Genomic DNA, 27,307 nt, shown 5'->3' on the forward strand with positions numbered 1-27,307 from the left:
AACTGCTCCTTATTGCAAAGTTTCATGCTATTCTACCAAAGTGAGACTGAGATGCGATAAAACCTTCAATAAATGTCTAGGGCAAAGTACCCCAGTCTAAAAATAAAACAAGGGGGCAATTTTCAGTCGGGGTCCATACCTTATATTTTTGAGCGTATCAAACTGCTCCTTATTGCAAAGTTTCATGCTATTCTACCAAAGTGAGACTTAGATACGATAAAACCGCCAATAAAGGTCTAGGGCAAAGTACCCCAGTCTAAAAATAAAACAAGGGGGCAATTTTCAGTCGGGTTCCATACCCTATCTTTTTAAGCATATCAAACTGCTCCTTATTGCAAAGTTTCATGCTATTCTACCAAAGTGAGACTTAGATACGATAAAACCGTCAATAAAGGTCTGGAGCAAAGTACCCCAGTCTAAAAATAAAACAAGGGGGCACTTCTCAGTTGGGGTCCATACCTTATATTTTTGAGCGTACCAAACTGCTCCTTATTGCAAAGTTTCATGCTATTCTACCAAAGTGAGACTGAGATGCGATAAAACCTTCAATAAATGTCTAGGGCAAAGTACCCCAGTCTAAAAATAAAACAAGAGGGCAATTTTCAGTCGGGGTCCATACCTTATATTTTTGAGCGTATCAAACTGCTCCTTATTGCAAAGTTTCATGCTATTCTACCAAAGTGAGACTTAGATACGATAAAACCGCCAATAAAGGTCTAGGGCAAAGTACCCCAGTCTAAAAATAAAACAAGGGGGCAATTTTCAGTCGGGTTCCATACCCTATCTTTTTAAGCATATCAAACTGCTCCTTATTGCAAAGTTTCATGCTATTCTACCAAAGTGAGACTTAGATACGATAAAACCGTCAATAAAGGTCTGGAGCAAAGTACCCCAGTCTAAAAATAAAACAAGGGGGCACTTCTCAGTTGGGGTCCTTATCCTATCTTTTTCAGCGTATCAAACTGCCCATTCTTGCAAAGTTTCATGCTAGTATCACAATTTGCACAATTAGTGATTTAACAGGCCTGACTAAATGCTTTCACCCTGACTTATCACTGTGACGTCACAGCGGGAAATAAAATATCGCAATGCAACTGCAAAATATGCATGCTTTGACACTCAATAAAAAAAGAACCATTTAACTTATCGGAATTCTGTTTTTTGTATAAGAACAAGGGCGAAGGATTCCATAGATTTCTTTTAAAATATTGGAATGGTAAATTTCGTTGCATAGGCACTTTTAAATACTTCATTGAATGTAGCAAGATGAAAAATATAAATTTGATATACTAAAGATCTATGGGAAAAAGTTTTACTTTATTTTTCAAGTTCACCACCTAATCACGTTTTTAAGGTAACTTTTTTTCAAGAACTTGTTTTTGTGGAGTTTTTTTGCAAATTTTGTGGGTTTTTTTTATGGATGGACCAAATTCGAATATTCAAAGGAAATTTATAAAAAAACTCCCAAATTTAAAAATTCTTAGGTTGGAAAGTCTGATAAAATCAGACAGAGCAAGCATTCTCAAGCAAATTTACAAGAGGCAAGTCGGATTTTCAGTGAAGCTACCATTCACTGAAAAACCATTGGAAAAGACGCAGACCACATGTAGAAAAATACACAGACCACATGTAGAAATAGGGTTTGGGCTGTGAAGAGCAAATCTATACATAATAGGCCTAGTTTATCTATTTATTTGTATTTGTTTTCACCTTGCGCCAGAAAGAAATTTTTAGGACACTTAGAAGCTGTACTTATTGAGCAATGTCTTGGCCATTCCTCTTCATGTGACCACACCTCCTTACTTTTAGGCATGGAATTGTAGTGTCCTGGGAACTCTTCTCACTCTGGATAAAATTCAATCATGTCAGGGATTGAACCCCAGTCCCTTGGATCTTTAACCCGTGATCCTATCAACTGAACAATAATTTATGCTGTCCAAACAATTGAACCAATTTGCATCAAAGCCAGTTAATAAATTCTGAGCATTTTTCAATAACATTAACCAATATTTAAGTTTGGCATATCATGTCATTTAATAACTTTGCTTCATTAGAATAAAGTGTTCTTTGAGCCAAAAATATGAAACAACAAACCCTCTATTTATGGCTAAATATCACAAGTGACAGAAACAGAAGAAACAGCAGAAATATAAATTGAATAAAATTAGAAGTCTATAGCTTCAAAAGGAAATTGTTTTAAGTTGTCACCTACTTACATGCTTTTACTTTCAAATAGCTCAACAAGACACACACAAAGTTAAAACTAAAAAGGTCAGCTGGTTAGTAGAAAACATCATGGTTTAAATTCAAAATGTACTTTCAGTTTCAAAACTACAAATATATTACAATGCTGCTTAATAATAGTATCAATCATTACAACAGTTTTAATGTTAGTAGCCAATAGGGATTCTGCTGTTAATAGTCATCAAAGCTAAGGAAAGATACCAGTAGTAAATATATTACTCACAATGGTTAAAACATTATCCACTAATTGTTTTTTTCTTGAACTTACAATGGAATATGTACATGGAATATATATATATATATATAGATGGTATATGATCTTTTTAAAGTTGAAAAAACCAAGGCTACCCAGATTACAAGGGGGGTGTAGTTTCATTAGTAAACAAGGGTATTTCATTGAACAATTACTTTGACAAGCAAGGAATGGATTTCTGTACTACTTCCACCTCCATAAAACACCTGTTTACTATGCTGAACACATTGAAACAGAAAACATACTTCAAAGTAATAGCTAAAAGTATAAAATACAATTAAAAATAAATGTATAAACCTTTATGACTACAAAATTTATATATGTTCCTTCCTGTATGTACTTTAAATAATTTGAAAAAAAAACGTTTAGGTGCTAAGTTGTTACTTTTATATTCATGTTGTGTCAAGAGATTCAATGTTTTCCATTCTTCAACTGGACTGCTTTCAGTCATACAAATCTTAACCACATCTTTACACAATTGTAGCCAAGAAATCTAACAACAGCAAGATCAAAAGTTTCCCACTAGAACCACATTAAGCAGAATGCAACTTATTCCTAATCAGTTTTGGCTCCTTTTGATGGTCGTCCTCTTGGTCTTCTGCCACTTTTTGCCTTTTCACTTGCCAGTGGGACATCTGCAGGATCTTTAGGTCCACCTGTCCCCTTTGGACGCCCCCTTGGGCGCCCAGAGGGTACCTTCTTTTCAGTTGGAGGATATTTTCTTGGTCTTCCACGTCCTCTCTTTGGAGGACTAGTTTCTTCAACTTCCTCAACGGTGTCAACTACTGCTTCTCTCTTGCGTCTACCCCTCTTTTTTGAGGGTGAGGGTGCCTCCAATTCCTCACCATTTTCCACTTCTTCCACAACAGATTTGACATTACTTTCTTTACTCATATTTGCTAGTTGGTAAATGAAAGATACATTCTTAGCAAAGAGGTGAAATGGCAATAATTTCAAATTTGTATGCCTGGGTTTAGGAGCCCTAAGTCCACAAGATCCAGCTAGCGAAAGATAACATCCACATTAAGCCTTTGCAATGGCACAATGTTTCACTTGCAACCAAGTAAATAAAAAAAAACTAGGAGCCCAGAAAACAAGCGCAGTAAAATTTTGTGAAATCAAACCATGGCCAAAACATGCTGAACCTTCAATTCTTGTAAACAGTGCACAAACAATATTACAAAAAGTCTTTAACAGATACGCCCAAGTTATTGAAATGATAAAAACAAAAGTATTAATAACAACAAATAATAAGACATATAAATAGACAGAGAATAAAAACAAATAATTAGTAAGCAGTTTCAATTTCATCACCTATTTTTGTCTGCTAATGAAGTATTGGCTATTAGTGCACCTGGTATATTCAGGTCATCAAATTACTTTGTTATTGTCCGTAAATTTTAAAGTTATAAAAAATCCGTAAAATTTGCCTGCCATGACTATATATGAATACAAATAATACTGGGATGAACTGCAAACAAAAAATGCTGGGTGATGCAGCACAAGTTAAGTGTGCTATGTGAAAAACCAGAAAAAATGGACCAAAATGTTCTGAGTAGAAGTTGTTGCTTTATAAAGAAGCCTGCTTAAGGAATAACGTTCCTTTCAACATTTAATCTTTTTAAAGTTAGTAAACATGTATGTTTTGGTCATTTAAAAAAAATCATCACCAACTACTCAACCCATTCAACTTATAGTATTATTGCCAGCACACTGTAATAACATTCAAATTGATATTGAATGACCCTTTTCACTAGCTTCCTAGTTATAGGGCAAGGGGTATCACCCTGATATTTTTAGCTCAAATCATATGGTGTGTACCCGCCTGTTATGGCGCTGCTGCAGATTCGCACTCCTTAGCGACCATCCACCATTAATATCATTTTTCAAATCAATAACTTTTTAGATTCTTAGGCCTGTTACGGATTATCAAAGCCCTTTATTTTCCACTACCAACCAGTGCGTACGTTATGATAAGTTTCCTGGAGCCTAGGGGAACACTATGTATTGCAATGTATGCGTAAAGGGCAGAACGGCATTGTTGTGTAAATGCACGGCGCCAATGCAATGCAACGCGGCAAAGCCCGCCATTTATAGAAACTTCGGGCAAGACATGTCCGGCCCATATAACCTTTCTTCCAAACAGGTCCGACTGCATTGACAGCGCAGTAACAGCAAGAAATCAACAAAATCAAAGATGTTTCTTGTTAGACGTGCTAAGACGCACAGCGTTCAAAATCAACCAAGAAGAGGCAAAACGTTTTCAAATCTGCATCTAATTGACAATAAGCCCATTCACTCCACTATCAACCGTGTCCACGTGCAGTTGCTTGTGCCTCTTCGTGCATGGATTAGGAAGTAGAAGTTCAATACCTGTTGCCTGCAAGTTCTAAATTAAGTAATCAAAAATTGATTTACCTCTGAGGTCGTTTGTAGCTTTACTTTTTCTTCAGGTATTTGAGACTGAAAGCCACTTCTTCTTGTACATGAAGACACCTGGCCTGACTGTTACAAATGTTGAACCGCTCACGTTATGGCTTCTCGACAGTGATTGGCCCATTCAAAATCCCTTTCTCTGATTGGTCGTTTCAAATGCAAGAAGAATGATAAAAGACTAAACAGGTTTCCTCCCCTTTGCAAAATACTTGTTTGGCACCATACGAGCTGCTCTGTGTGGCCCCAAAAGCATTAGGGACCATTATAGCTTCAGAATTTTTATTAATAGCAGGGCCAGAGAAACAGGGGGGTGGGGGGGGCCATGGCCCCTCCACTTTTCTGCAGAGCAAAATGATTTTTCAGGCGTAGTGGAAAGAAATCTAGGCTACTATTCTGTAAGTAAGTGTACTTAGTAATATTTTTAAAATAACCTTAGATTAAGCTTGGTAGCTATATATTTACCAAAGAAAACAAACAGAAAATTTAAAATGGGAATTTGGTCAAAAAGGTCGGTCATTGTCCAAGTGGTACAACGAGTAACAGCTTGGCTAAGAGAATAGATCGAGAAAACGGATTCAGAAAGACTTTGTTGCCTGCACCAAATGATGAAGTCTTGTTTTTCTAGAGCCTAAACTTCGTTTTTTCTCAAAAAACTGTTAAAGGGAAATAAACTGCTTGAAAGAAAATTTTTGAGAATATGAGAAATGAAGAATTTTTGTTGCATAATCTTTCATTTTGAGTTGACAGTGATTCTTTTGATATTTTGATGTTGATGGTTTTGTTAAAGCTTGATTCATTTATTTTCTCCTCCATTTCATATTGGCTCCCTTTTAAATTTGAAAAGCTTGATTTCGAGCTACAATTTAAAGGCTATTTCAAAAATTTGCAAAAACTTTCCCATTACATGTCAACATTACAATAGACGAAATTATGCGACACTTTGATAAAAGAAAGCTTGAAAATATTTCCTGGGAATTTCCTTCAGTCAGAAAGTAGGAATTACCAAGATAAAACGATAGAGCTGCAAATATTCCATAGTTCTTTAATTTTACTTTTAATTACGTATTACTTTAGAATTATGTAAACCATAAAAAAGATATTCGTTTTTATCTTCAGTTGACACGTCAAGTCAGAAATTTTTTTTACTAGTTGCGATTTTAGTTACACCAAGATAAAAATTTTGGTTTTATTCGACAACAGTGGCATACTGGGATGAGATCACGGGAGTTTTCAAACCTTAAAAGTTGTTTTATCCACGTAATTAACAAATATGAACTTACCTTTACAAGCCAATGTTGAAATCGTTTCTGTCGGCATTGATGCTTGTGTTACTAACGGGAGAAAGCGCTAAATTCCACTGAGAGAGAATGCATCCCTCCTTTCTCTTAAAATAACTACAATTGTACACTTTCTCTTGCGCTCAGGTACTTTGTATATACATTTTAAAGGCTTGAAGATCGATGAAAAGCTCACGTCCACTGATGTTCACTGCTACGGCCTTGTAAACGATGAGGATGAAAAGGGAGGGAAAATTAAATATGCATTCATTTACGCTTGTCATTTTATCTTGAGATTTTATTCAATAGCTGCAGAGCAATTGTGCAAATCACATAATACTAATGTTTAACTTATTAATACCTTTCTTTGTTGCATTTTGTAATTGGGACTTGCTTTGGAGTAATCATTTTTTCGGTAAACAGATTCAGAGTACAAAGTGTAGAAAACAGACGTAGATTGTAAACATAGATTGGTGAATATAATATGAGAAATTGCAAGAAATTGAAGATCGATGAAATATTTCTGTTCGATATTCTGGAGAACCATTACTAGATTACATTGTGCAGCTACCGTACTGCTTCGAAAAAGCACCCCTTACTTTTAACGGCCCATTGAAAATCGCATAGGTTATATTTCCCGAACAAGATAACGCAGGGGCACAGAAGAGAAAACACAAGGCTTGCGAAGGTAGACTTGCGCAAAATTCTGGCTCCTATCTACAAATCTCAAAGAAAGAAAATTTAACATCAGGTTGTTACCTTAGAAAGGGACTATGACGAGGGTTAAATAATAAGCAATTTTAACTATTACTACTGGCAGAAAAACAAGCCCTTCCCTACATTGAAATGGGACCAATTGAGCTTAACCTGCCCTTGACCTTTAATTTAATTACAACACAGGTCCACAAAGAAGAATTGAAACAAAATTTTGAGACTTTAACAAATTTGATGACTGAAAAACACGACTATTCTACGTGATATAATATAATTGCAACTTAGTTGAATAGAATTACACAAAAAATATCTTCAGACGAGATACAAGCTACCATGAAATCACATACATTAAATAGATACATTGAAACATAGCATGCATCATTGTGGGTAAACTGACGTATGCAGCCAATAGATAGGATCCGTTTTTTGATATTTATTTGCCATCAGAAATCCTTACAATGAGCCTCATTAGGCAGGGCCCACGCCAAAGGAGCCAGGAGGCATGGCATCCCCATTGTTTCGCTAAACAAAATATTAAAATAAGCCTAAAGTATACACCAATTCGACTTACGGCCTCATTTTGAAAAATTCTTCAGATTCTTTTACACAAAATTTTTGACCCCAGATTCTGATCGAGAGCAATGCTTTTAATCTACTTTGAAGTTTTCATTCTGGTATTGCTGACGATATTTATTTTATAACGACATAAAGTTGAAAATTTTATAAGGGATTTGACCGTGATTGGCAACTAGGGGGGTAAAGTTTCCTCTCGAAACGATTTTTGCGGTCAAATCCCTTACAGGTTTTCAAACTTAATTTTTCCGTAAAATCTAAAATAAAAGCTCAAACAATGTGATAAATTGTATTCGGCCTGAAATTATGGCGATAAAGTCACATCTGAGCTTAAAAAAGTCGTATGATTAAGTTTGGAGAAATTTCCAAAACGAGGTGGTAAGTCTAATTGGTGAATTTATATGGATAAACCTTTCGGGGGTAGAAAACTTCCTTTACATTGCTGACCCCTCCAATTTAGAATCGGTGACGCGGGCCCTGTTAGCTACAACAATTTATCAGCCAATATGATAGCGACGTATTATCACGAAGTATCATTACCAATGTTTTAGGGTTTCAATACTAAACCCGTCAACACTGGAACGGAACCAGAATGAATACAGATAGGACACTGGATCAAAATGTGAACCTGCCCGATCCCAAAAACGCATTGACAGCAGAGCACCCAGGGTCAGTCGACTGAATTCCATTAAGGGTGTCTTGAGGTAAGAAATATGCCGGAACGTCGTTGCATATTTTTTCCATGTTTAGCATTGTACGCTTTACAGCATACAGTAGCTTCAACTTAATATGATTTGTTTATGCACAGATTTTGCGCATAAAAAACTTGAAAATCAAACTATCGGTGAAGCCGAATCAAACTATCCTTGAGTTGCAGATGACTGCATCGACTTCCCAGCAAGAGCAGCAATTATACGACCGACCCATACTCCAGGCAGGGTATGACGCCCTCAACCTCCCTCATAGCAGCAACCCCGACCCACGTGATCCGGTGAAGATTGAAATCATTCCTGCTAGAGATCGGCTCATTAGGATTCGTTCCAGTGCAATGGGGAACCTAGTATCAAATCAGTGGCGTGACGCAGTTTAGGGCACCTTAGTTCGATAATCGGATATCTTGCTATGTATTTTGACATGCTCTACACCCTTGGATGGCACTTTCTTGCAATCCTTTAAATAGGGGCCCCGGCTCAAATATTCATTAAGGCCCCAGATGCCACTGTAGCTAATGATATTCGACTTTCAGCATAGGGGTACCATGAAACGGTAGCCTGCGTGCAGCCCCTACTGTTCCGATCATATCATTGAGCAAAATCGTTGCAGGAAGCTCCATTGTTCAATGATCCAATTCAATGTTGTAATCAAAACTACAGGGACTGCATGCAGGCTTTAAACAGGGGTCTTATGGGCAAGGGTATCGAAAAGGGTGGAAGGGTGTAACTATAGCAACTAAGCTATATTTGTTACGTATCCACCCTGAAGTTTTCGGGTCAACGCTTAGCTGTGAAGGATCGGGAGCTATTCTGGGAGAGTGGCAGCCCATCCTAGCAACATCCTGTCGGAAACTAATTCGTTTACTCTGATAAATCATTAAGTATATTCAAAAAAGTTTTAAAACTTCTATTTACAAGAGGTCGAAGAACGAATTCCCTTTGTTGTCGCCTAAAATTTTGACAGATGCACAGATTTTAAAGCCTTATTTAGACAAACGATGTCCTTAGTACTACCTTTATAAGCCACACCCAAGAAGGAAACGCCCTTTTATCGGAATTGCCTATCATTCCACCTAATACAAATTTTAAACCATAATTATACCCCTTTAAGACCACCCTCTCTGCATAAAAATAGCAATAAATTCTATGGATGATCATACTGTTGATATACAATAAAATCTTAACCTTTTTGGTGACGTATAAAATACTGAAGGGTAACAGCTATAAAAATGTAAAGACTATACGCGAGTATTCCAAAAATCTCTTTACACTTAAAAAACTTCCCAGCAATGGACTTGGTTAAAAACATCGTTTCCGCCATTAAGAATACTGTGAGGACCAAGAGAAAAGTTCATTATAGTAGGAGTTCGTCATACCGAGGGTTCGTCATACCGAGGGTTCGTCATACCGAGGGTTCGTCACACATAGGGTTCGTCATACCGAGGGTTCGTCATACCCAGGGTTCGTCATACCGAGGTTTCTTTATAAAGGGAGCATTACAATGAGTTCGTAATAGCGAGATGTTCGTAATAACCGGAGTTCGTAAAAGCAAGACTTGACAGCATTTCAGTTTGGCAAGCATTCCGTATACAAAAGTAATGTGAAGGCACAATAATTTGCTTCTTGGGTTTACCGAAATTAAGTCTGTAACTTAAAAAGGAAGGGCAAGCTTTATTCTTTTTTTTAAAACTATCTTTGATAACTATCGTTTAATATGAAAAATAGCGTCTTAAACAATGCTTTGCAAACAGTCGTTAGAAAAAGGGAACAAATCAGGAACTTGTTAGCATGGATAGAGCGGAATCCAAATTGAAAGGTGTGGCAAACCTTAGTAGCAAACAGCAAAAGCATTATCAGTAATAAGAAAAGTTGTTTTAGTGTGCCATGTTTTTGCTTTTCTGTGCTTTAAAAATAAAAACACTGTAACTTAATGACACTGTAAAGCCTTGCTAAAGCTAATTCTTCTTTTTTTGCAGAGGTAATATCATAATCCATTCATTTATCCATTTATTTTTCCTAATTTAAAGCCCCAGCCCAAAAGGTCACAATACTTCAGCATTATCCATAAGCCCCCCCCCCCCCTACAACTTGTAGTTAAATACCAACATCAAAAAGGCTGTTGCGAATTATTTTCAAACCGTGTTTGGTACCAAGTTCTGTTATCGCAGCTCCAAGGTCGCCATTTCCACCAATTATCTCTGAGAATTCGCGATAGAAGTTTATGGACGTTGCACTGAAAATAAAAATGGCATAATCGTGATAGCAAAATATTGAATTCAACAACTTTAAAGCCAACAAAATTATTCAGGCATTCGAATTAAGGTTGTATGCAATCTATTAATTTGAACCCAACACACCATAAATGTAGAATTAATACATAATACTGCAGATAAACTTAAATTATTATAATTAAGCACTAAATAGAGACACAAAAACATCATGGAATTAGGCTTATTAAACTCATTTTGAATCTATTCTTTAACTAGCACAAGACCGGTTTTCTTCTACCCTTGATTTAGTCGATCCGTTCCAATTCGGATCCATACACTTTTGGGATCGATTTCTAAGTTAATCCATTAGAATCCGTTCAAAGGCAGGTCTAGCTTTCGAGAAAATTGCATCAGATCCAGCATGGACCCATGCTCATTTGTATTTTTGCAGTGCAAACGAGGTCTATAACCTCGTTATGTTGCTACGTACTCTAGGTACCAGAGTCTTGCCAGTCACAAAGCTCTACATAGCATATCAACAAGGTTTGCAACGTCACAAGTTATAGAAGCATCAAAAGGTCCTATGGTAGTGTATGATTAATGAAATAGAGAATGCTTCACTGACAGACTTACCTGTCCACAGGAGCATGCGAAATCATCAAAAGAACTTCTTGTAAGTTTAATTGATCAAGATCCATCGAATCTAGGTCGGTACTATTTGCAATTGTATCAATAAGAACAATTCGTGGCTGTATAAAAAAAATATATTTTATGATTATCTATCACTATGATACAAACTACAGACATAGCAGGATCAAGTATAGGATACACTGAGTTTTATTGCATAACAGGCCCATAGCCCATTGCAGTAACTTAAAACTTCTAATGACCAATATTTAAGTGAATCGACAGATACTGAGGCGTCAATCAACAATTGGCCAATCAGTGAGTGTGATATCACTCATCTGCTTATTGATTGGTTAATATTGATGGAAAGACAGATTAAGCCAATTTAGTATACTTATAGTGCCTTTAATATAATAAATTTTGAAAAATCCATGGCTTTGACATTAAATAACACTTTTGAGTTTCTTTGGTACAGAAGAGCTTATTCGAAGATTTCAGATATAAACAATTGTTTGACTCTTCTTTTTTGAATGCAAGTTGACGAATATGACAGCCCTCACCCCTAAGATATTATCGGACATAGAGTCCAAAATCCATGATAGTGAAACAGATTCTTCATTCTTAACTTGATCATCTGATCCCAGAAACAACTGTCCATCTTCCTACGAAAAGAAATGTTTTATAAAATGTCAAATTCCTGGTTAATAATGTCTGCCGGATAGCATGACGTAAAAATCTGACGTAAAAATTATCTGAGTGTTGGCAGACAAAGAAATTACCACCCTACATTTTTAAGATTTTTGTAAGTAATATTGTGATGACACCTCTCTTTGATCAATGGTTACTGGGAAAAAGGGGATCCACATTCACGACAGAGAAGAACCGACGAACCTAAATTCAAGCTTTAACTAGAAATTGCTTAGGTTTTCTTATCTTAATTATCCTGACAGACCTTGTCAATGTAGGGAGATTTACTTATTTTCAATTTCTCAAGGGATTGATGTCAAAGCTCCCCGATATTTTCTACTGAAGAATATTTTTTACAAGTTCTACCTATATATTAACTTTGTGAATTAAGCAAACAGTTCAAACTTCCACTTAATTAATGTCCGTAAACTGGCACTTTGCTATCTTTCAATAGTCCTTTTTTACCACCAGATCGCATTTTCAATATCAAATTTTCCTTTGAAAACACTTTGGTCCTATATTTCCTATTGAGTCTGAATTTAGAGCACTTCTGTAAGCAGCATTCTTCTGTTTGGGCTTATTTTTGTGGTCTGCAATTGACTGTGTGTAGGCATCCCAAGAGCTATAAATCCCTATGCCTCTTTCACTCTTTAATGCTCATATCTGCTTTAAAATTTCTTCAAGTTATAATGTTAGATGTAAGTAATGACCAATATTAGCCAGAATTTATATGCCATAAACAATGAAAAAACAGCCAGAGTTTTAGCCCAATATTATCGGAATTTCCTATCGTTTCATGACATAATCGGTTAGTGGAATCATACACAGAACAGGAGTCCTTGAGCAATTTGAGGAAAAATACACGTAGAGAATAAGGAAAAGGTCCTAACCACAAAAGAGGAGCCTTGATAGTGCATCAAACAGAGCTTCAAACAGTCGTCGTTAACTGACTTCAGAAAAGAAGCAAATCCTTCCTCCAGAGATATCTCATCCTTGCATCGATGAACTAAAAACAAGAACAAGAGGCATATACAGAAAACATTATTTTGCATTTTACTGGATGCAGCGGTGCTTTCAAAATAAGATTGAATATTCAAAGGCCTCCTCAAGAGTGGCCTCTCCTTTATTCGCACACTCCTCAAGAGTGCTGTTTCAGAACTACAGATGGGTTATTAGACATCTTTTGGAATTTTCGATTCATTAGTCAGTTCATGAATGTTGTAATATCCTAACTGAATCATTAAGAATTTAATTATTCACCACCATTACATAATTTTTACCGTGGTATATTGGACAATCATTGGCGTATTTCGAATTATTTTTCAGACTGTTTTTAATAGGTGTATTTCAGACTATTTCCGCAATTCCAGTTGAATTTTACTGTGCTAAAAGATGACGAATATCCTCTAATACCGACATTAAATCAAGGAAAGTTTACACGCCTTCGCAAACAAACAAATCAACTCCTTCTTTCTTTTTACGACCATATGTTTAATAGATTGAATTATATAGGGAAAAAATCATCAATATTGAAGAAAATGTATGTTTAAGAATGGACACCAAGCGAAAAATGTCTTTTTACAAGTGGTAATGAAAGCCACGTCTACATCTAACTACCCATCTAAGTAAATTCAAAATGAAGCAGAAATATTGAATCTCTTTAGTCTTCTGAAACAAGAAAAATACACACGTAGCCAATTGGTCGGCATATCAACAGCCTCCTTCGTTCCAGTTTCATTGAAAATGAAGGCGTACTTTTCAACATCACGGCTCGATAAATCGAGTAACTTCTTTTCACGTCCTAAGGAAAGCGAGAAATATGTAAAAAGTGAGCAATAGTCGATTTGAGATCCACTATAAACAAATACACACCCTTGACAAGCATCCATCATTGCCTCAAACAAAGAAATATGAGCTTTAACAGCAAAGGGATAAACTTGAATGCAAAAAAGAAGACATCAAATTTTTCAACTTTACCTACAATAAATATATGGTAGGTGCAATTCATTCCAGAATGATTCTACTATGGGATTCACTGTCAATGTTAGCCCGTCTTAAAAATGGATTGCAAGAAAAATGGATCTTTAAGGAAAAAAGTAATGATTGTTTAAGTAAATCATGGTCGAAAAATGAAAATGTGAAGACACATGAAGTAGATGCTTCTTGTAACAAGGGCTCCAAATATCAACTTGAATATTAGTAAATGGCTTTGAAAAAAGCAAACATTTTACAACATATTGGCTAAAAGCTTTTTCGTCTGACACTCCTCAGAGCATAAAACGTCAGAATAAGGGTCCGAAAGAACACGATGAAAAATATATATCCAGTTGTGGATCGAAATAGGCCAATCAGAAAAACGCAAGCACAAGACCATATAGTTGACCAATTAGTGCCGCGTGCCTAAAGAAAAATTACCACTGGAGTCCAAGACGATTGACGTTTTATGTTCTGAGGATTGTCAGACGAAAAAGCTTTTAGCCACTATGTTGTAAAATGTGTCCTTTTTTCAAAGCCATTTTCAAGTTCTGTACCGCCAAAAAATGGAATAGTGTACCTTACATAATTTAGGGCTGAGTTGAAATTTAATTCGACCATACAAAAGTGCTAACAGTTGATTTTTCAAGAAAACTGAACGTTCATATATCTTGCATGGTATCCTGGTTCAATGACATAGGTATGGCAAAATGACAGCAGTTACCTTCAGCAAGGCTTGGCACTTTAAATGGCATTGGCAAAAGTCTTCGTGACATGGCAGAAACATCAACCTCGTTTCTGAAAGGCTCTACGAGGTCTGCAACACTTAATATCCTCTCACGGCATTCAAGGCTCTCACACATCAGCTCGGCTAAGAACCTGTACAGATGGAATGTTGATTTTGCCATTATCCTTTTTTAATAAAAACCAAGATGACGACTTATATGTGGACTTATAGGAGAAAGAGACCTATAAAATAATTGCACATTCACCTAGTGTACTGCAATAACGTGATGCTTCGAAGATCAAAATTATCGACTGGTAAATCACCGTTTCCTTATTCATATTAAAGGTGGAGATCTGCATGGTAAAGGCTTTCTGGTGGGATAGTATTTATGATAAATTCTAGATAAAAATCGAATCAAATTTCAAAATATATTTATTTCCCGTGTGTTGTTAGGACCTCAATTAAATACATGTTAGGGAGCCAAAGCAGCATTTGTTTGTAGGTCCGTTGGCGCTCAAAATTTTCCATCAAATGCTCATGCGCAGTTAAAATCAACGACGTTATCTTCACATCGCAAAATTTATTCTCTCGTAGGAGCATTTATGGCTCCTAAGGGAATAAGTCGGTCTCATATAAAAAGGGTATCTTGAAATAAGGGAAAATGAAATTCTTGTTTATATGATGCAACTTTGATACATAATGGGTTTGATGGAATGTGGTGAAGTACCATGAGATTCTGTCACAAGCCTTCTCCCTGATGCGCGTGTACCAAAATGCACCTGGACGATGGTTCCGTGAATTTGATAGAATAATGGCACTCGGTGGATCGAATTCAGACTCGTCTCCCAAACAAATGCAAATTCTTGTGTGCTTACCCTTATGTAAGCCTTAATCCTAGATAAAAATCTGTCCTTTTTACAACAATATTTCCAGGTTGGCGATGCCTCATAATTGGGTAACAGGACAGTAAATGTTATGCCTTACTTACCTATTTTTAGTATCATTAGGTGCTGCAGACAACACACATCGATTCTGTTTTGGTTTTATTCCAGCCAATCCTTCTTTCTGACAAAGGCCTGGGAGTTGTCTACCAGCATCGACCACTACACAGCTTGCCTGAAAACAAAAAGCTTAAACTAAAAGTACGAAAAAAAACGCATTGTTTTCATTAGAGCATCGGACTGCAACAGGAGCACATATTAGTAACGAGACACCATCCACAATCATTTTTAGTGGATTCAAACTCTTTAATCCTTTAGTATCAGAGTGATGTTACATCGGTTATCATATGCTGTAACATTTCCCTAACCTTTAACAGCTGTAGATAGCAGAACAAATCACTCCGAACAGATACTGTAATTACACCGTCTTAAAGGCTGCTTCCATTGGGTTTTTCTCCAACTGCAATAATTTTTATATCGAAACTATTGCCATATCAAATATGATATATTACCAACCTTTGACGTGGCAACCACAGACAGGATTTTATTGAGGTCTACAGCATATTTCTTCAAGTTTCCATTTGTTTTAGCGTGCAGTGGTTGTAGCTCAACGGGTAGTATGTAATTTTCTCCATGGATCTATTTAGTAGGTAGAATAGAAACTTTTACAATCTAAACAAAGGTATCAGAATCGATTTGATTAATAAAACAGGCCAAGTCAAAATACATTTATTTTCATTTTTTTGCAAATAATATATAACTGTTGATGGGTTTTTATACTACTTCTTTTGCAAACACGTCTTAAAAAGTGAAATATGAAACATGAGATAAACATGTATATCTTTATATACTGTTTGAAAAGATCGAAAAATACAAACAAAAAGGAGAAAAAAAAATCTCGGAAAATGCATGCTAATTACATAAACAACGAGCAATTCATACTCTTTAACACATTTGAAGATACGTTTGTTATTCTATAATATGTAGCCATGTAGCCATGAACATGTCGTCAAATCAATATCAAAAAAGAAAACGGCTATAAAACATCTCTCAATGAGCGCTATTGTCGATAACTTACAAATTGAATTTTTATGAAAGATAATAAGAAAAAGCAAAAAAAACACAAATTACCTGTACTGAATGTCCAAAGTAAAACATGAAAGCAAACGTATCTTCGCAATTCTTCTTGAAACTTTCAACTGCATTAAGCAGATTTCGTTTTTGCAAATTTTCAAAGCGTTCAACTGTTTGCAAAAAATAAGACGATACTAAACACCAAAAGTTGCCAGTCACTATATTCTAACGATTAAAAAATGCTAAAAGGTCAGCCAGTAAAATTTCTGTAGTTTTTAATATACAGAAATACCTTTCAATAAAAGAAAACTATTTCTTAAATCAAAATACGTGGAACTTTCATAATGAAAAAATTTTAACTTTCCACAATAAATAGTACTGCAAGACATATATAAAATATACATGATAATCCAACATGCATAAAATGCTATGGGTATTTGGACAAAAGGATTCTTGGCTTCAATATCTACGGTCCATGCGATCATCAAAAGACTTAAATATTAAAATAATACGCAAATCAAAACATTGATCGATCAAAAAATTAATTACCTGACCATCCATTATCCTTGAGAGATTTCTGCAGCTCCTTTGAGAAATTATTCGATGGCAATTTTGGGAGATGCTGGTACTCGTGAATGTCGATAATTATTGCACGACGAGCTAAAAGTACAATTAGTAAGTTAAAATATAGCTAAAACGTGGCTTTTTACTGGCTGTTTCTTGGGGATCACAAAGTGGAAGGGATGGTGTGACAAAGTAAATAGGGTAAATTGGTGTTACCTAGCAATTAAAAGAGGGGGGATTTTGCAAACTTTCTGTCAATGTGGAAACTAAATAGTAAGAAAACATCCGTAGCAAGAGAGTTAAATTTTCTATGAACAAAAACAAGAGGGGTCCGGCGGGAGGACATTTGAAAAGAAAGGAGAGCAATAGAATGGAAGCTAATAAGGAATTCTTGACCGAAAAATTCAGCCCTGTCGACAGCAGTACGTTCAGTCAGTCAACGAATTTGCCTGAAAGCTAACCTTTTCCTTCCAATACAATCCTGAGTATCTAAAGTTCAAGGGAGGATAAATGTGACAAAATTTTGTACCATAACGCAGACAACTGCTTCTCCCCAAAGCTAGGTGCATGGTCAGTTCATTAAATAGCATGTTATGTTATCTTGTTTTTTTTAAATTGTGTTAATTTTATCCCCAATATGCAACTGCTGCTTTGTTCTCTCAATTATTACTTTGTTTGCCTCCAAATACTTACAAAGCGAGCGTGATCAAGGAGTTCTCTTTTGTTTCCAATGCCCATAAGTATTAATGAATGGCGTGCAGGAGTTGGTTCCCATAGCTACAGACGTGGGAACTGATCAGCCGAACTTATTTGTTGATTATGGGGTCCAGGGTTGGTATATTGACTTTTTTTAAGCCAAATTCTTAAAATTTGGCTTTTTTTCAACTTGTTTGGCTTCCGAAATTTTTTTTGGCTTAGACCTATTATTTGGCTTAATTTTGGCTTTTTTCTCAAAAATGTTGATATTTCTATTGTTTCGATAGTTTTATTGTTTCGCTATTTGCCGACATCCCATTGCGATATTGTCTTACAAGTCAACCTGTTAATGCAATTATTTTGCACCTGACACTTACAGTCTTTCAACACTTGATACAGCAACTGGGATTTTTCCACTTAATCAAATTGTCACCCGGTTGCTCCCACGAGTATTTTCTTGGTGTTCATACTGTGGAAGCAGTGTTCTCTTTGAAATAGAGACAAGTGGTCATTGTTTTAACTAAAAAAAACACGTGTCAGTTACATAATTTAAAATTACAGTTATCATTATTAGAGATTCGATTCGATCGGCAGATATTCAGAATAACGTGTTCAACCAGCTCCTTAATAATGCCTAAGTGGAAAAATTCGTACGAAAGTGGAAGGCGGTATTTAAAGTCGTGGGAAGAAAAATACGTATGGGTGAAGCAATCCATGGATGGAAAACAAAATGCATTTTGCAAAATATGTCACCAGTCCATTACACCGAAAGCGTCAAACCTTGCCAATCATGAGAAGTCAGACAAGCATATAAAAAATATAAATGCCGCTAACTCTACAAAATCTTTGCCTTTTGCAAATCTTCCAAATAAAACCAAAGAGCCAAGCGAAGATGTAAAAAGGTTTGAAATAGAGTTGTCAGTTGGGATATCCTGTCACACTGCTATCAACTCTATCGATCATTTAGGACAGATAATGAAGAGGAATGGAGAAGGTAGCATTGTTGGAAACATTAGACTCCACCGAAGAAAATGCACGAAAATATTGACTAACGTTGTTGCTCCTGCACTTAAGGAAGAACTGAAAGAAAGCTTAATAAACAAAAAGTTTTCTGTAGTTGTCGACGAATCAACCGACGTTGCTGCTAATAAGCATATGGCCATTCTTTTACGCTACTTCGACGATGCTTCAAGTGAAATTTGCACTGCATTTGCCGGCCTTGTTCCTGTTATAAGTACAAGGGGTGAAAGTTTATTTGAGGCGTTGAAGGATTGCCTTGCTGGTCTTGGTTTGGATTTGGCCAATTGTATTGGTTATGGATCAGATGGTGCCTCCAATATGATTGGTGAGCGCAACTCTCTGTGGTCCCGGATTTTGCAAGAGGCACCCAATTGCATTCAGGTAAAATGCATCTGCCATTCATTGAGCCTCTGTATTCAGCATGCTTTTGAAAAATTACCGTCTAGCCTTGGATTCCTTTTAAAAGAAGTGCCCAAATGGTTTTCGAAAAGCACCATAAGGAGGGAGGGATTCAAAGAACTCTTCAATACTATAAATCCAGACCATGAGCGTGCCGGAATCCCATTGCCGTTTGCCAAATTTTGTGCGACCCGTTGGTTGGTACGAGGAAAGCTTCTCTACAACCTTTTAGTGAACTGGGAAGAACTGAAGGCGTACTTCATTGTTGCTGAATCTCAATGCGATCAAAATGCACGATTCAAGGCCAGAATGATTCAAGAGATGTTAGCAGATCCTGCGAACTATTTGTATATTCAATTTGTTACACCAGTTGTATCTGAATTCGAGAAGGTCAATTCATTCTTTCAAGCAACCAACGCAGATCCTGAAAAGATGGAACAAGAGCTTGACATGCACTACCGAAGTTTAAAACTCAGAGTTCTTGACAACGTGGGTAATTGCCTGCCCATTGAACAAATAGATTTCGGTGCCAAATTTTTGATGGAGGCTAACACGTTTGTCTCCAAAAGCAGTCATACAGTAAAGGCAAAGGATGTTGTTATGGCAGTCAAGGAAAGATGCTTACAGTTTCTCAAGGCAGCTCTTCATGAAGTGGAAAGCAGACTTCCTTCTACTAAAAATGCTTTCAGGGGGATAAGCCACCTATATCCAGGGAAAGTTCTGAGCCAAACTGATCGACTCCCTTTCAACAACCTGCCGTTTCCTCATTTACGAGCAGTGAAATCAGATGTCCTAGAAGAACAATACAGGAAGGTTCTTCTCATCAACTGGGTTGATGAAAATGTGTTTAAAGGAGAGATTCCCGATTCAACTGTTGCGTTCTGGCTTGGTGTGTTGCAGTACCAGAATTTTTTAGGAAGCAAGCCATTCAAAGAGCTCGCAGAGTATGCACTGTCGTGTTTATCGCTACCAGTCAGCAATGCCATTGTGGAGAGAGTATTCTCGTATGTTACAGCCATCAAGACAAAACAGCGCAACAGGATGTCGTCGAAAGTCTTGGATACAATTGTCAGGATCCGCACACACTTGCATTTTACCGGAAGGTGTTGCAAAGATTTTAAGGCAACAGATAAAATGCTTGAGCTTTTTAATTCAAAAGACATGTATGATGAGAGCAATATTGACTTAAAAGACCTTGAGGAAGATGAAATAGTTTACCCTTTTGTATGATAATTATGTTTTTTACTACACTGCAAATCGTTATGAAATAATGTTTGTTCCTTTTCTATGTCTTGATCAGTATCCTCTCGATGTTTACTTCTAGCCTCGTTCACAACATGAAATTTTCTATTGTTTTGCTGCCTCGTTTACAATTTGGCTTAATTTGGCTTTTTTCCAACATTGATTTGGCTTTAAGCCCCAAAAGAATCTACCAACCCTGATGGGGTCCACCCCTCCTTGGATGAGCATTGCCAACATAAAATAGTGTATGGCAGAATGAACATTTTCATACCTTCCCCACCCCCACACAAAAGAACAATCTGGGATAACTCTAAGGCAAATATACAGAACATTCATAATGATCTACGGGCTATAAATTGGAATATCTGGTTTGATACCCTTAAACCAGAGAAAATGACTGAAGTCTCTACTGAATCTGTATACACTACACTGGCCTCCTAGATTTCCAATAGGATAGTTACGTTTGGTGATAAGGATCCACCCCTGATAAGGATCGGGTTTTCGGCCTGGTTACTCAACAATTAATCAATTACTATCCATAACCCTTAAAATTTACACTGGTTTTGAAGAAACTCCTAGCAGGGAAACACGTGCTGTCTTTCTCGATTTCTCTAAGGCACTCGACAAGGTATGGCACGAGGGATTACTCTATAAACTTGAATGTAACGGTATATCTGGAAATCTGGGAAGAATGGGAAGAATGTGCAAAGAACCTAATTGCAGCCCCGTGCAAAGAAACTTCAAGTGATAAATTTAAAAGAAGTAAGACAGCAGAATGACAAAAATAATTACCTGACAGAGAACAAGACACATATTGCTGCACTGGGTTGTGCATTTTGTCAGAATGTTGGACGTTTGAGTCTTCGTGGCTCTTGACACTTGAATCTTCCACAGCATCTCTACTTGATTCTGTTTCGCAGTTTTCACAAGGAATAGCATTACCAGCAGTATTTGTGTTGCATTGATGAGCTCGAAAGAATGGTTTACGGCCTTTCTCTGTCTCAACGGTTTCTTGCCAAGAAGCAGAGGTTGTGTCCATTTCTGAGCTCTGTACAAATCTACAAGTCTCTTCATGGATCAGTTCTTTAGAAGAGTCCTCTTTAGCAACTAAAAGATCCCCTTTATCAGAATTTGAATCTTTGATACCTGTTACTTCTTCTTGGGTAAAGCTTTCGTTAAGTTCCTTTTTGAAAGCAGGAGACTTAGCCCATTTTTTCCCTTCATTACGTGGACTTCGGCACCTTGGGATTTTTTCTTCCAATATCAAAGAATCTTCATTCGAAGTTCCATCATGGAGGTCTACACTTGGACTTCCTTCACAAGCCACTTTCTGTTGCTCTGACACGACATGTGAATGGTCAATCTTAGATGCAAACCTTGAATTGCTGATCTGGGTATTTAAGTCTTTCGAATTTATAGCATAGGGAGTGAGTACATATGATGTACATCTCCCTTTCAACTTGTAAGGACTACAAGACACAGTTTTTGCTGTTTTAAAACCATGCGTCGTACCTTGAATTACTTCGTCCGATTTAAAACCGTTATCAATACAACTCAACGAAGGGTCCTTTTCAAATGTCCCTTCAGTCTCTTGGAAAATTGGTGTGGAATTTTGAGCACAGCCAACTAACATACTTGTCGAGCTTTCTCTAGGCACTAGCTGGTCTTTATGCCTAGTTTCTACTTGATCATTCAGCCTTTGTTTACTATCAATAGTTAACTTTTCATCAACATCATCTGTTTTACTTAAAATGCCATTATCTCCTAGTAGCAAAAAGCTTTCACTTTGGGATCTCTTTTCATTTCCAGGCACTTTTCCAGAAGTTTCAGTAGCAAGCATACTTCCTTCCTTGAATCCCTTTGAAGCTCCAGTGTCCTGTCTTGGAACAACCTCAGTTTGCAGTACACTTTTGTCTACTGTCTGCTTCCCTAAACTTTCCTGCATTCCATTTTCTTTACTGTGACTATAGGCATTTGACTCACTTTGGGTACGAGACAGCCTATTTTCTCTTGTGAAAGTTGCTTCACCTACATAGTTTTGACAAGTTTTCTCTGATAAAACTAGTCTCTCTGGCTTTTCTTCACTTAAATAACCTTTATCTGTCTCCTGCGTGGAAATTGTTTGTTGACAATTATCTGTTTGGTCAGCATTTCCTAACAATTCCTTGTCTTCGGCCAGTTCTTGTTCAGGTTGTGAAAGCTGGGTTTGGATGCCTGCTGTAGATGAAAAATGTTTAAGTTAAAAAAATGACAGGCCTATGGCTAATGATAGGGCATATAGTAGACGAAGCAGGGGTATTTTAGCCACAATTTGATAATATATAACAGGGGCGGCGTGGCAAAAATAAAGAGCACAGGAGCATTTTCGAAAATGGGGCCATGCTAGTTTGATCCCTGTTTCAGAAAATTAAACTTACCGAATCCTTGTTTCAAAATAACGAACAATGCTGTTAATTGTGAACATATATTTAATTGACAAAACGAGATAAACTAAAAGCCTTTTTACATGACATGCAATGCCAACACCAATTTATAAAATAATATCAGACCTTCCAACCCTACAGATTTGTATATCAGGACAAACTACTCAAGGTGGCAAATTTTGACTCTTCTAGTTCGCTAGCAAATTCACTCTTTTAAGCAATTTTTCTAAAGCAATTCTCCAAACCATAGTGAAGATTCTTCGCAGAAACCAACAGCAGAAAAAGAGAGCAGGTAAGATTGAGGGTGCCGTGGTAGAAGAGTGGTTAAGGGGCTCAAATGCCATGCCCGAGCTCCAGGTTCAATCTCCGGTTGCGGACGGCCCTCAGTTCACTCAGCTGAAAATGAGTACCTAGTTCAAACATACTAGGGAGGTAAAAAGCAGCATGGAAAGGAATTGACCATCCCACCACACAATGCCATGGCCCAGGACGATGCGCCCCCAACAGCGTATTCCCCAGTCTTCAATATCAAATATGGGACAAACCTTTACCTTACAATTTTGCAGATAAAAACAACATGGTTTTGAAAATATAATTTTTTGGCCGCTTCTAAAGCCAGGTTATCAGCAGCACTAATTGTCAATTGACCCATCTTCCCATCTTGATATTTCCTTTTGCATATAAAAAGGTATGGAGCTCCTTGTGAATTGTAGTAATTCGATACAAGGTACAATTTAACCAAAGGAGGGTCTTGTTTTTGGATTTAGCACTAGCAAGAAATCTTGAAGTCATTAATGCTTGGTTTTTTTACCTTATACTAGGTGAATGTCATATGTAACCAACAGAGCCACTACTTTTGCCCAATTCTTTATTGATTTTAAGATGGGAAGGTCTCTGAATTGTCAAAACAGTTGCTTTACCTTGTAATGACAGAAGGGTAACTGAATGAAATGACAAGAAAGCCTAAAAGGGGCAACAAAAGAAAATATCGACAATCAAATAATCTAAGAACTTCGGAAGGTGGATAACTTGACAAAAATAGATTGGTAGGATGAAAATGCATTGAAGGGCATCTTTTTCCAAAATAGTAAGTTTACCCTGTTGTATTTTTACAAGTTCTGTTCTACAAATTTTCCAGTTCCCTATGCCAAAGTCAAAATTTAATATGACAGGTAAGGTAAAATATGACAGCACAGTTTCTGGAACTTGCTAAAGTGACCATGCAGCCTCTTATGGCCCAACGATTCTAGTCATCCAATAGTAGCTTGGTACCAGCATGTAGAAACAGTAAGTTAATTAGTGAACACATTATGTCTCATCATTAATTATATAACAAATGACATGTACTAGAAATATCACACCTAGAAATGTACTACAATGTTGTGTGAGAGAACATCTAAAGGTCCATGTAAAATTCCTAGAAAGACATTCACAAACATTCACAAAATACAAAAATTTTTACCTGTATAATCAGGCAGTCCTTTAACTCCAGCTTCTTTTAAAAATTGTAAGCAATCTTTCCTTTGAATAGATAAGAGAATTGCAACAACATCACCTATTTTCATCACTTCCTGTTGCATGTAGACAAAAATTTCTTTCATTTTCTCATTTTGTTCTTCAAGCTTTTGCATAACAGCCTGGGAAAGGTTAAGATGATCTGCAAAGTGATGCCAGTTTGAGCCAATGACTGTCTTGCAATCCAATGCATCACAAAGTTTTCTGCGTACTTTAGTGGGTAGAGATCTGAGCAAACTATCAACACCTCAGAAAAAGAAACATGACAACTTTAACCAATGTGTTACACCTCAGTGAATAATTGTTAAGAATTTTAAGGTTTTAGGGTAGTTTGCTGAGATAAATACCTATAGTGGAGACAGATTTAGCACTTCTCAGAGCAAACATGCATTTTGTAATTACAAGATGAAACTGGGCACAGGTATGGTTTTTGATCAGCAAATTGAAATAGGGTTTATTGAAATTTCCCTGAGGCTATTTAAGAGCTTTTTTATTTGCCCACCTACAATGACATCTTTGGCAGATGAGTAATTTGGGGATATGTTTGTTTCTAGGTTCGCCTCTATTCATCTTTCAATTACTAGATGAAACTTTTTTGTTTGGTTAAATACCATTGCTTTGACACATTGATTTGAAATAACTTCCTTTCATTGTAAATTTATTTAGAGATCTCTAGAGAATAGGGATGACTACAAACTTTGTCATAATATTTTACAAGATAATTATCACACGAAATTTAAAATCATTATTACCAATCAATTTTTGCAAATAATTTTCTTGTCATCTTTTTTATGTTTTATTACATGAAACCAATAAAGTGAATGTCCTTGTACTTACTCAATTGTCCAGGCTCATCAATGCTACCTTTGCTTCCAAATGACCCAGATGATATTCTGCTGCTTTTACTTTCATTTGATCCTTTACTTGACAATCGGAAATATCTTCGTTTTTCTTTTGCCCCATTTTGATAAGGGCTTTCAATCTCAAAAACGTCATTGCTTTCCATACTACTCCATGGTCTATCTGTAGTACTTTCAAAGCTCCCAAAAGATTGATTTGGACTCCCAAAACTCCTGCTTTTCATTTCTTCATTTTGCACAGGCAAATCCGGATTTGTATTAACTATTTCAAAAAATGGTAGAATATCTTCTATATTTGGTGCTGGGAAATACAGAAAACTAGGAATGGTTTAAGGAAACTGCACTATGAGGGCGAACTTAACCCATTTCTCCATTTTCTATTGTTTTGTCAAATGTTCTTCTTGTTCTTAAGTGCTTCACCCTCTTGATTGCAGGTCTCCAGCACAAAAATGAACTTGCCCCCAAAGAATGCTACATAAGTATGTTAGTTGACTCTACTTCATAGTACAGATCAATGCTCCAAAAAACTGAATTTATAAAGTCATTTATAAAGGACCATTCCTGGTGCAAGGCCAACATAAAAAGCAAATCAATAACATTATCAAAACTTTAAACAATTTGGAGACACCATATTACAAGTTGCATACAAACTTTTTTTCAGTTTTAATGTATTGATATTGAAGGTAAAGCTTCCTAGTGCTGTGTATTAATGGTAGACATTAATGAAGGTTTAAGGGTAAATAAAGTGATGATTGACTCCACCTCTCTATGCTGAGTGTTCAAACAATTAAAAAGCCTATAAACGTCTCTGAGAAAGTTGCATACAAATATAAATAATTCCCAAGGCAATGATTTGGTAATAAACATTAAAAAATAATGCAAAATACAATAAAAAAACAACAAAATAGCTTATCAGCCATAAAGCTACAAAAGTTGCAAAATTGGCTTTGGCAACTATAAGTTAATAAACTCTAACTCAAGCCAAACTACCGTTTAACTTCCTGTTTCTTGTTATATAAAAAATTCCTACCTGACTTTCAAACTGAATCAATGGAAAAGTATTTTTACGATAAAGGTAGTTAAAAAGTTTTCATTCTTACCACTGCTGCAACCATTTACTTCAAAAATATTTTGAAGTCCGTATTTTTTGCAAACTGATTTCAGCTTACTTCGAAATTCTTCTGGGCAACGAAAATCAGGAGCACATATATGCTCAACATAGTCACAAAATGCCTTAAAGTCAGAACGCTTCAGTACATCGATTAGGTCGTCCCAAGCAGCCGTTTGCCCTTTCGTTCTCTCAGTGCATTTGATTTTCTCCGTGTCCTCGTCGACAAAATGTCTCTCAAGATGGGCTAGCATACGACGAAGGCCATTTATTTTACAGGCATCAGCTTTAATTTCTTTTAACACTGATTTCGCTTTCTCTGACAGAGTCATATCTACGACACTCCAAATCATCTCATCCAAGGTTTGACAGGCTGTTTGAAAGAGATCCTGCAGAGATGCTTGTTCCAAATTTTTGTCAACCAGCAACAAATCTTTATACCTTTCGTTTATCTGCTATACTTCGCAATAAGACACTTTAGATGTTGTCCCGGCGTTAAAAACTTCAAATGATTGAACAATGTAAGATGTTTTCAACTTTAACAAGGCTCTTACCGCAAATTTCTGGGAACTTTATGGGCTTTCACAACTCTTACTCTCGATGAAACGATTTGATGCCTGACGTATCCTTTTCACCAGATTTTTCTGCGAATTCCACAATCAACCAGGGGGTTAATAATCAGTATCCATAACACAATTTTCGATTTAAATCGATAATGCAAAAGAATAAAAGTTGCCAACTCCTTTAAAACAAGCTGGGAGTACTGCAGCGCACCATTTAAAAAAGTTAGCTTTATAAACTTCAAAGATGTCTCATCGAGTGCTGTTTTAAAACGAAATGTTGTTCAAGGACTGGCATAAAATAAAACCCCCGTCAACAGCACAATAAAGATTTGTTTACAATTAGAGTGCTGGTTTCGTGCATATTGTGATGCGGTCCTAACTTAGTTTCTGCCATAGTTTCAGCAAATTTATAAATAGTTATCTCGCAATAAGAAAGCTAGTTAAAATGAGAGAGTCTGGTTTTATTC

General features: G+C 36.5%; 2 protein-coding genes across 3 annotated transcripts; one reads left to right on the forward strand and one right to left on the reverse strand.

Moving 5' to 3' along the window:
• Positions 1-2,159: 2,159 nt before the first annotated feature.
• LOC135682291 (uncharacterized) lies at positions 2,160-27,118 on the reverse strand. 2 transcript variants are annotated; one of them, XM_089112873.1, is made up of 15 exons: positions 26,270-27,118; positions 25,147-25,431; positions 24,257-24,556; positions 21,164-22,588; positions 17,000-17,110; positions 16,508-16,620; positions 15,893-16,015; positions 15,424-15,551; positions 14,433-14,587; positions 13,425-13,535; positions 12,625-12,740; positions 11,608-11,709; positions 11,054-11,169; positions 4,916-10,443; positions 2,160-3,396 (listed from the first exon to the last, which is right to left on the reverse strand). In XM_089112873.1, the coding sequence occupies exons 1-14, from the start codon at positions 26,628-26,630 to the stop codon at positions 10,305-10,307; spliced, it is 3,585 nt and encodes a 1,194-aa protein (XP_088968999.1). In that variant the 5' UTR covers positions 26,631-27,118; the 3' UTR covers positions 2,160-3,396; positions 4,916-10,304. The 2 variants fall into 2 exon arrangements, with proteins under 2 accessions (XP_088968999.1, XP_088969000.1); XM_089112874.1 differs by lacking the exon at positions 24,257-24,556 and having other exon boundaries at positions 26,270-27,114.
• Positions 18,341-22,132, forward strand: LOC148958218 (zinc finger protein 862-like). The gene has a single exon (XM_089112899.1). It carries the CDS (start codon positions 18,341-18,343, stop codon positions 20,357-20,359), a length of 2,019 nt encoding a protein of 672 aa, XP_088969025.1. The 3' UTR covers positions 20,360-22,132.
• Positions 27,119-27,307: the final 189 nt, after the last annotated feature.

Source organism: Rhopilema esculentum, chromosome 16 (genome assembly GCF_057945365.1).
Source record: "Rhopilema esculentum isolate cy_ngs chromosome 16, ASM5794536v1, whole genome shotgun sequence".
NCBI lineage: Eukaryota > Metazoa > Cnidaria > Scyphozoa > Rhizostomeae > Rhizostomatidae > Rhopilema > Rhopilema esculentum.

Excerpts from the sequence above, each read along its gene's own strand:
- LOC148958218 (XM_089112899.1), top strand. The coding sequence starts at position 18,341 with ATGCCTAAGTGGAAAAATTCGTACGAAAGTGGAAGGCGGTATTTAAAG.
- LOC135682291 (XM_089112873.1), bottom strand. The coding sequence starts at position 26,630 with ATGATTTGGAGTGTCGTAGATATGACTCTGTCAGAGAAAGCGAAATCA. Across the intron at positions 25,432-26,269 it reads AGTAAATGGTTGCAGCAGTG|TTAATACAAATCCGGATTTG; the intron begins GTAAGAATGAAA and ends TTTTTGAAATAG. Across the intron at positions 13,536-14,432 it reads AGTGCCAAGCCTTGCTGAAG|GACGTGAAAAGAAGTTACTC; the intron begins GTAACTGCTGTC and ends CGCTTTCCTTAG.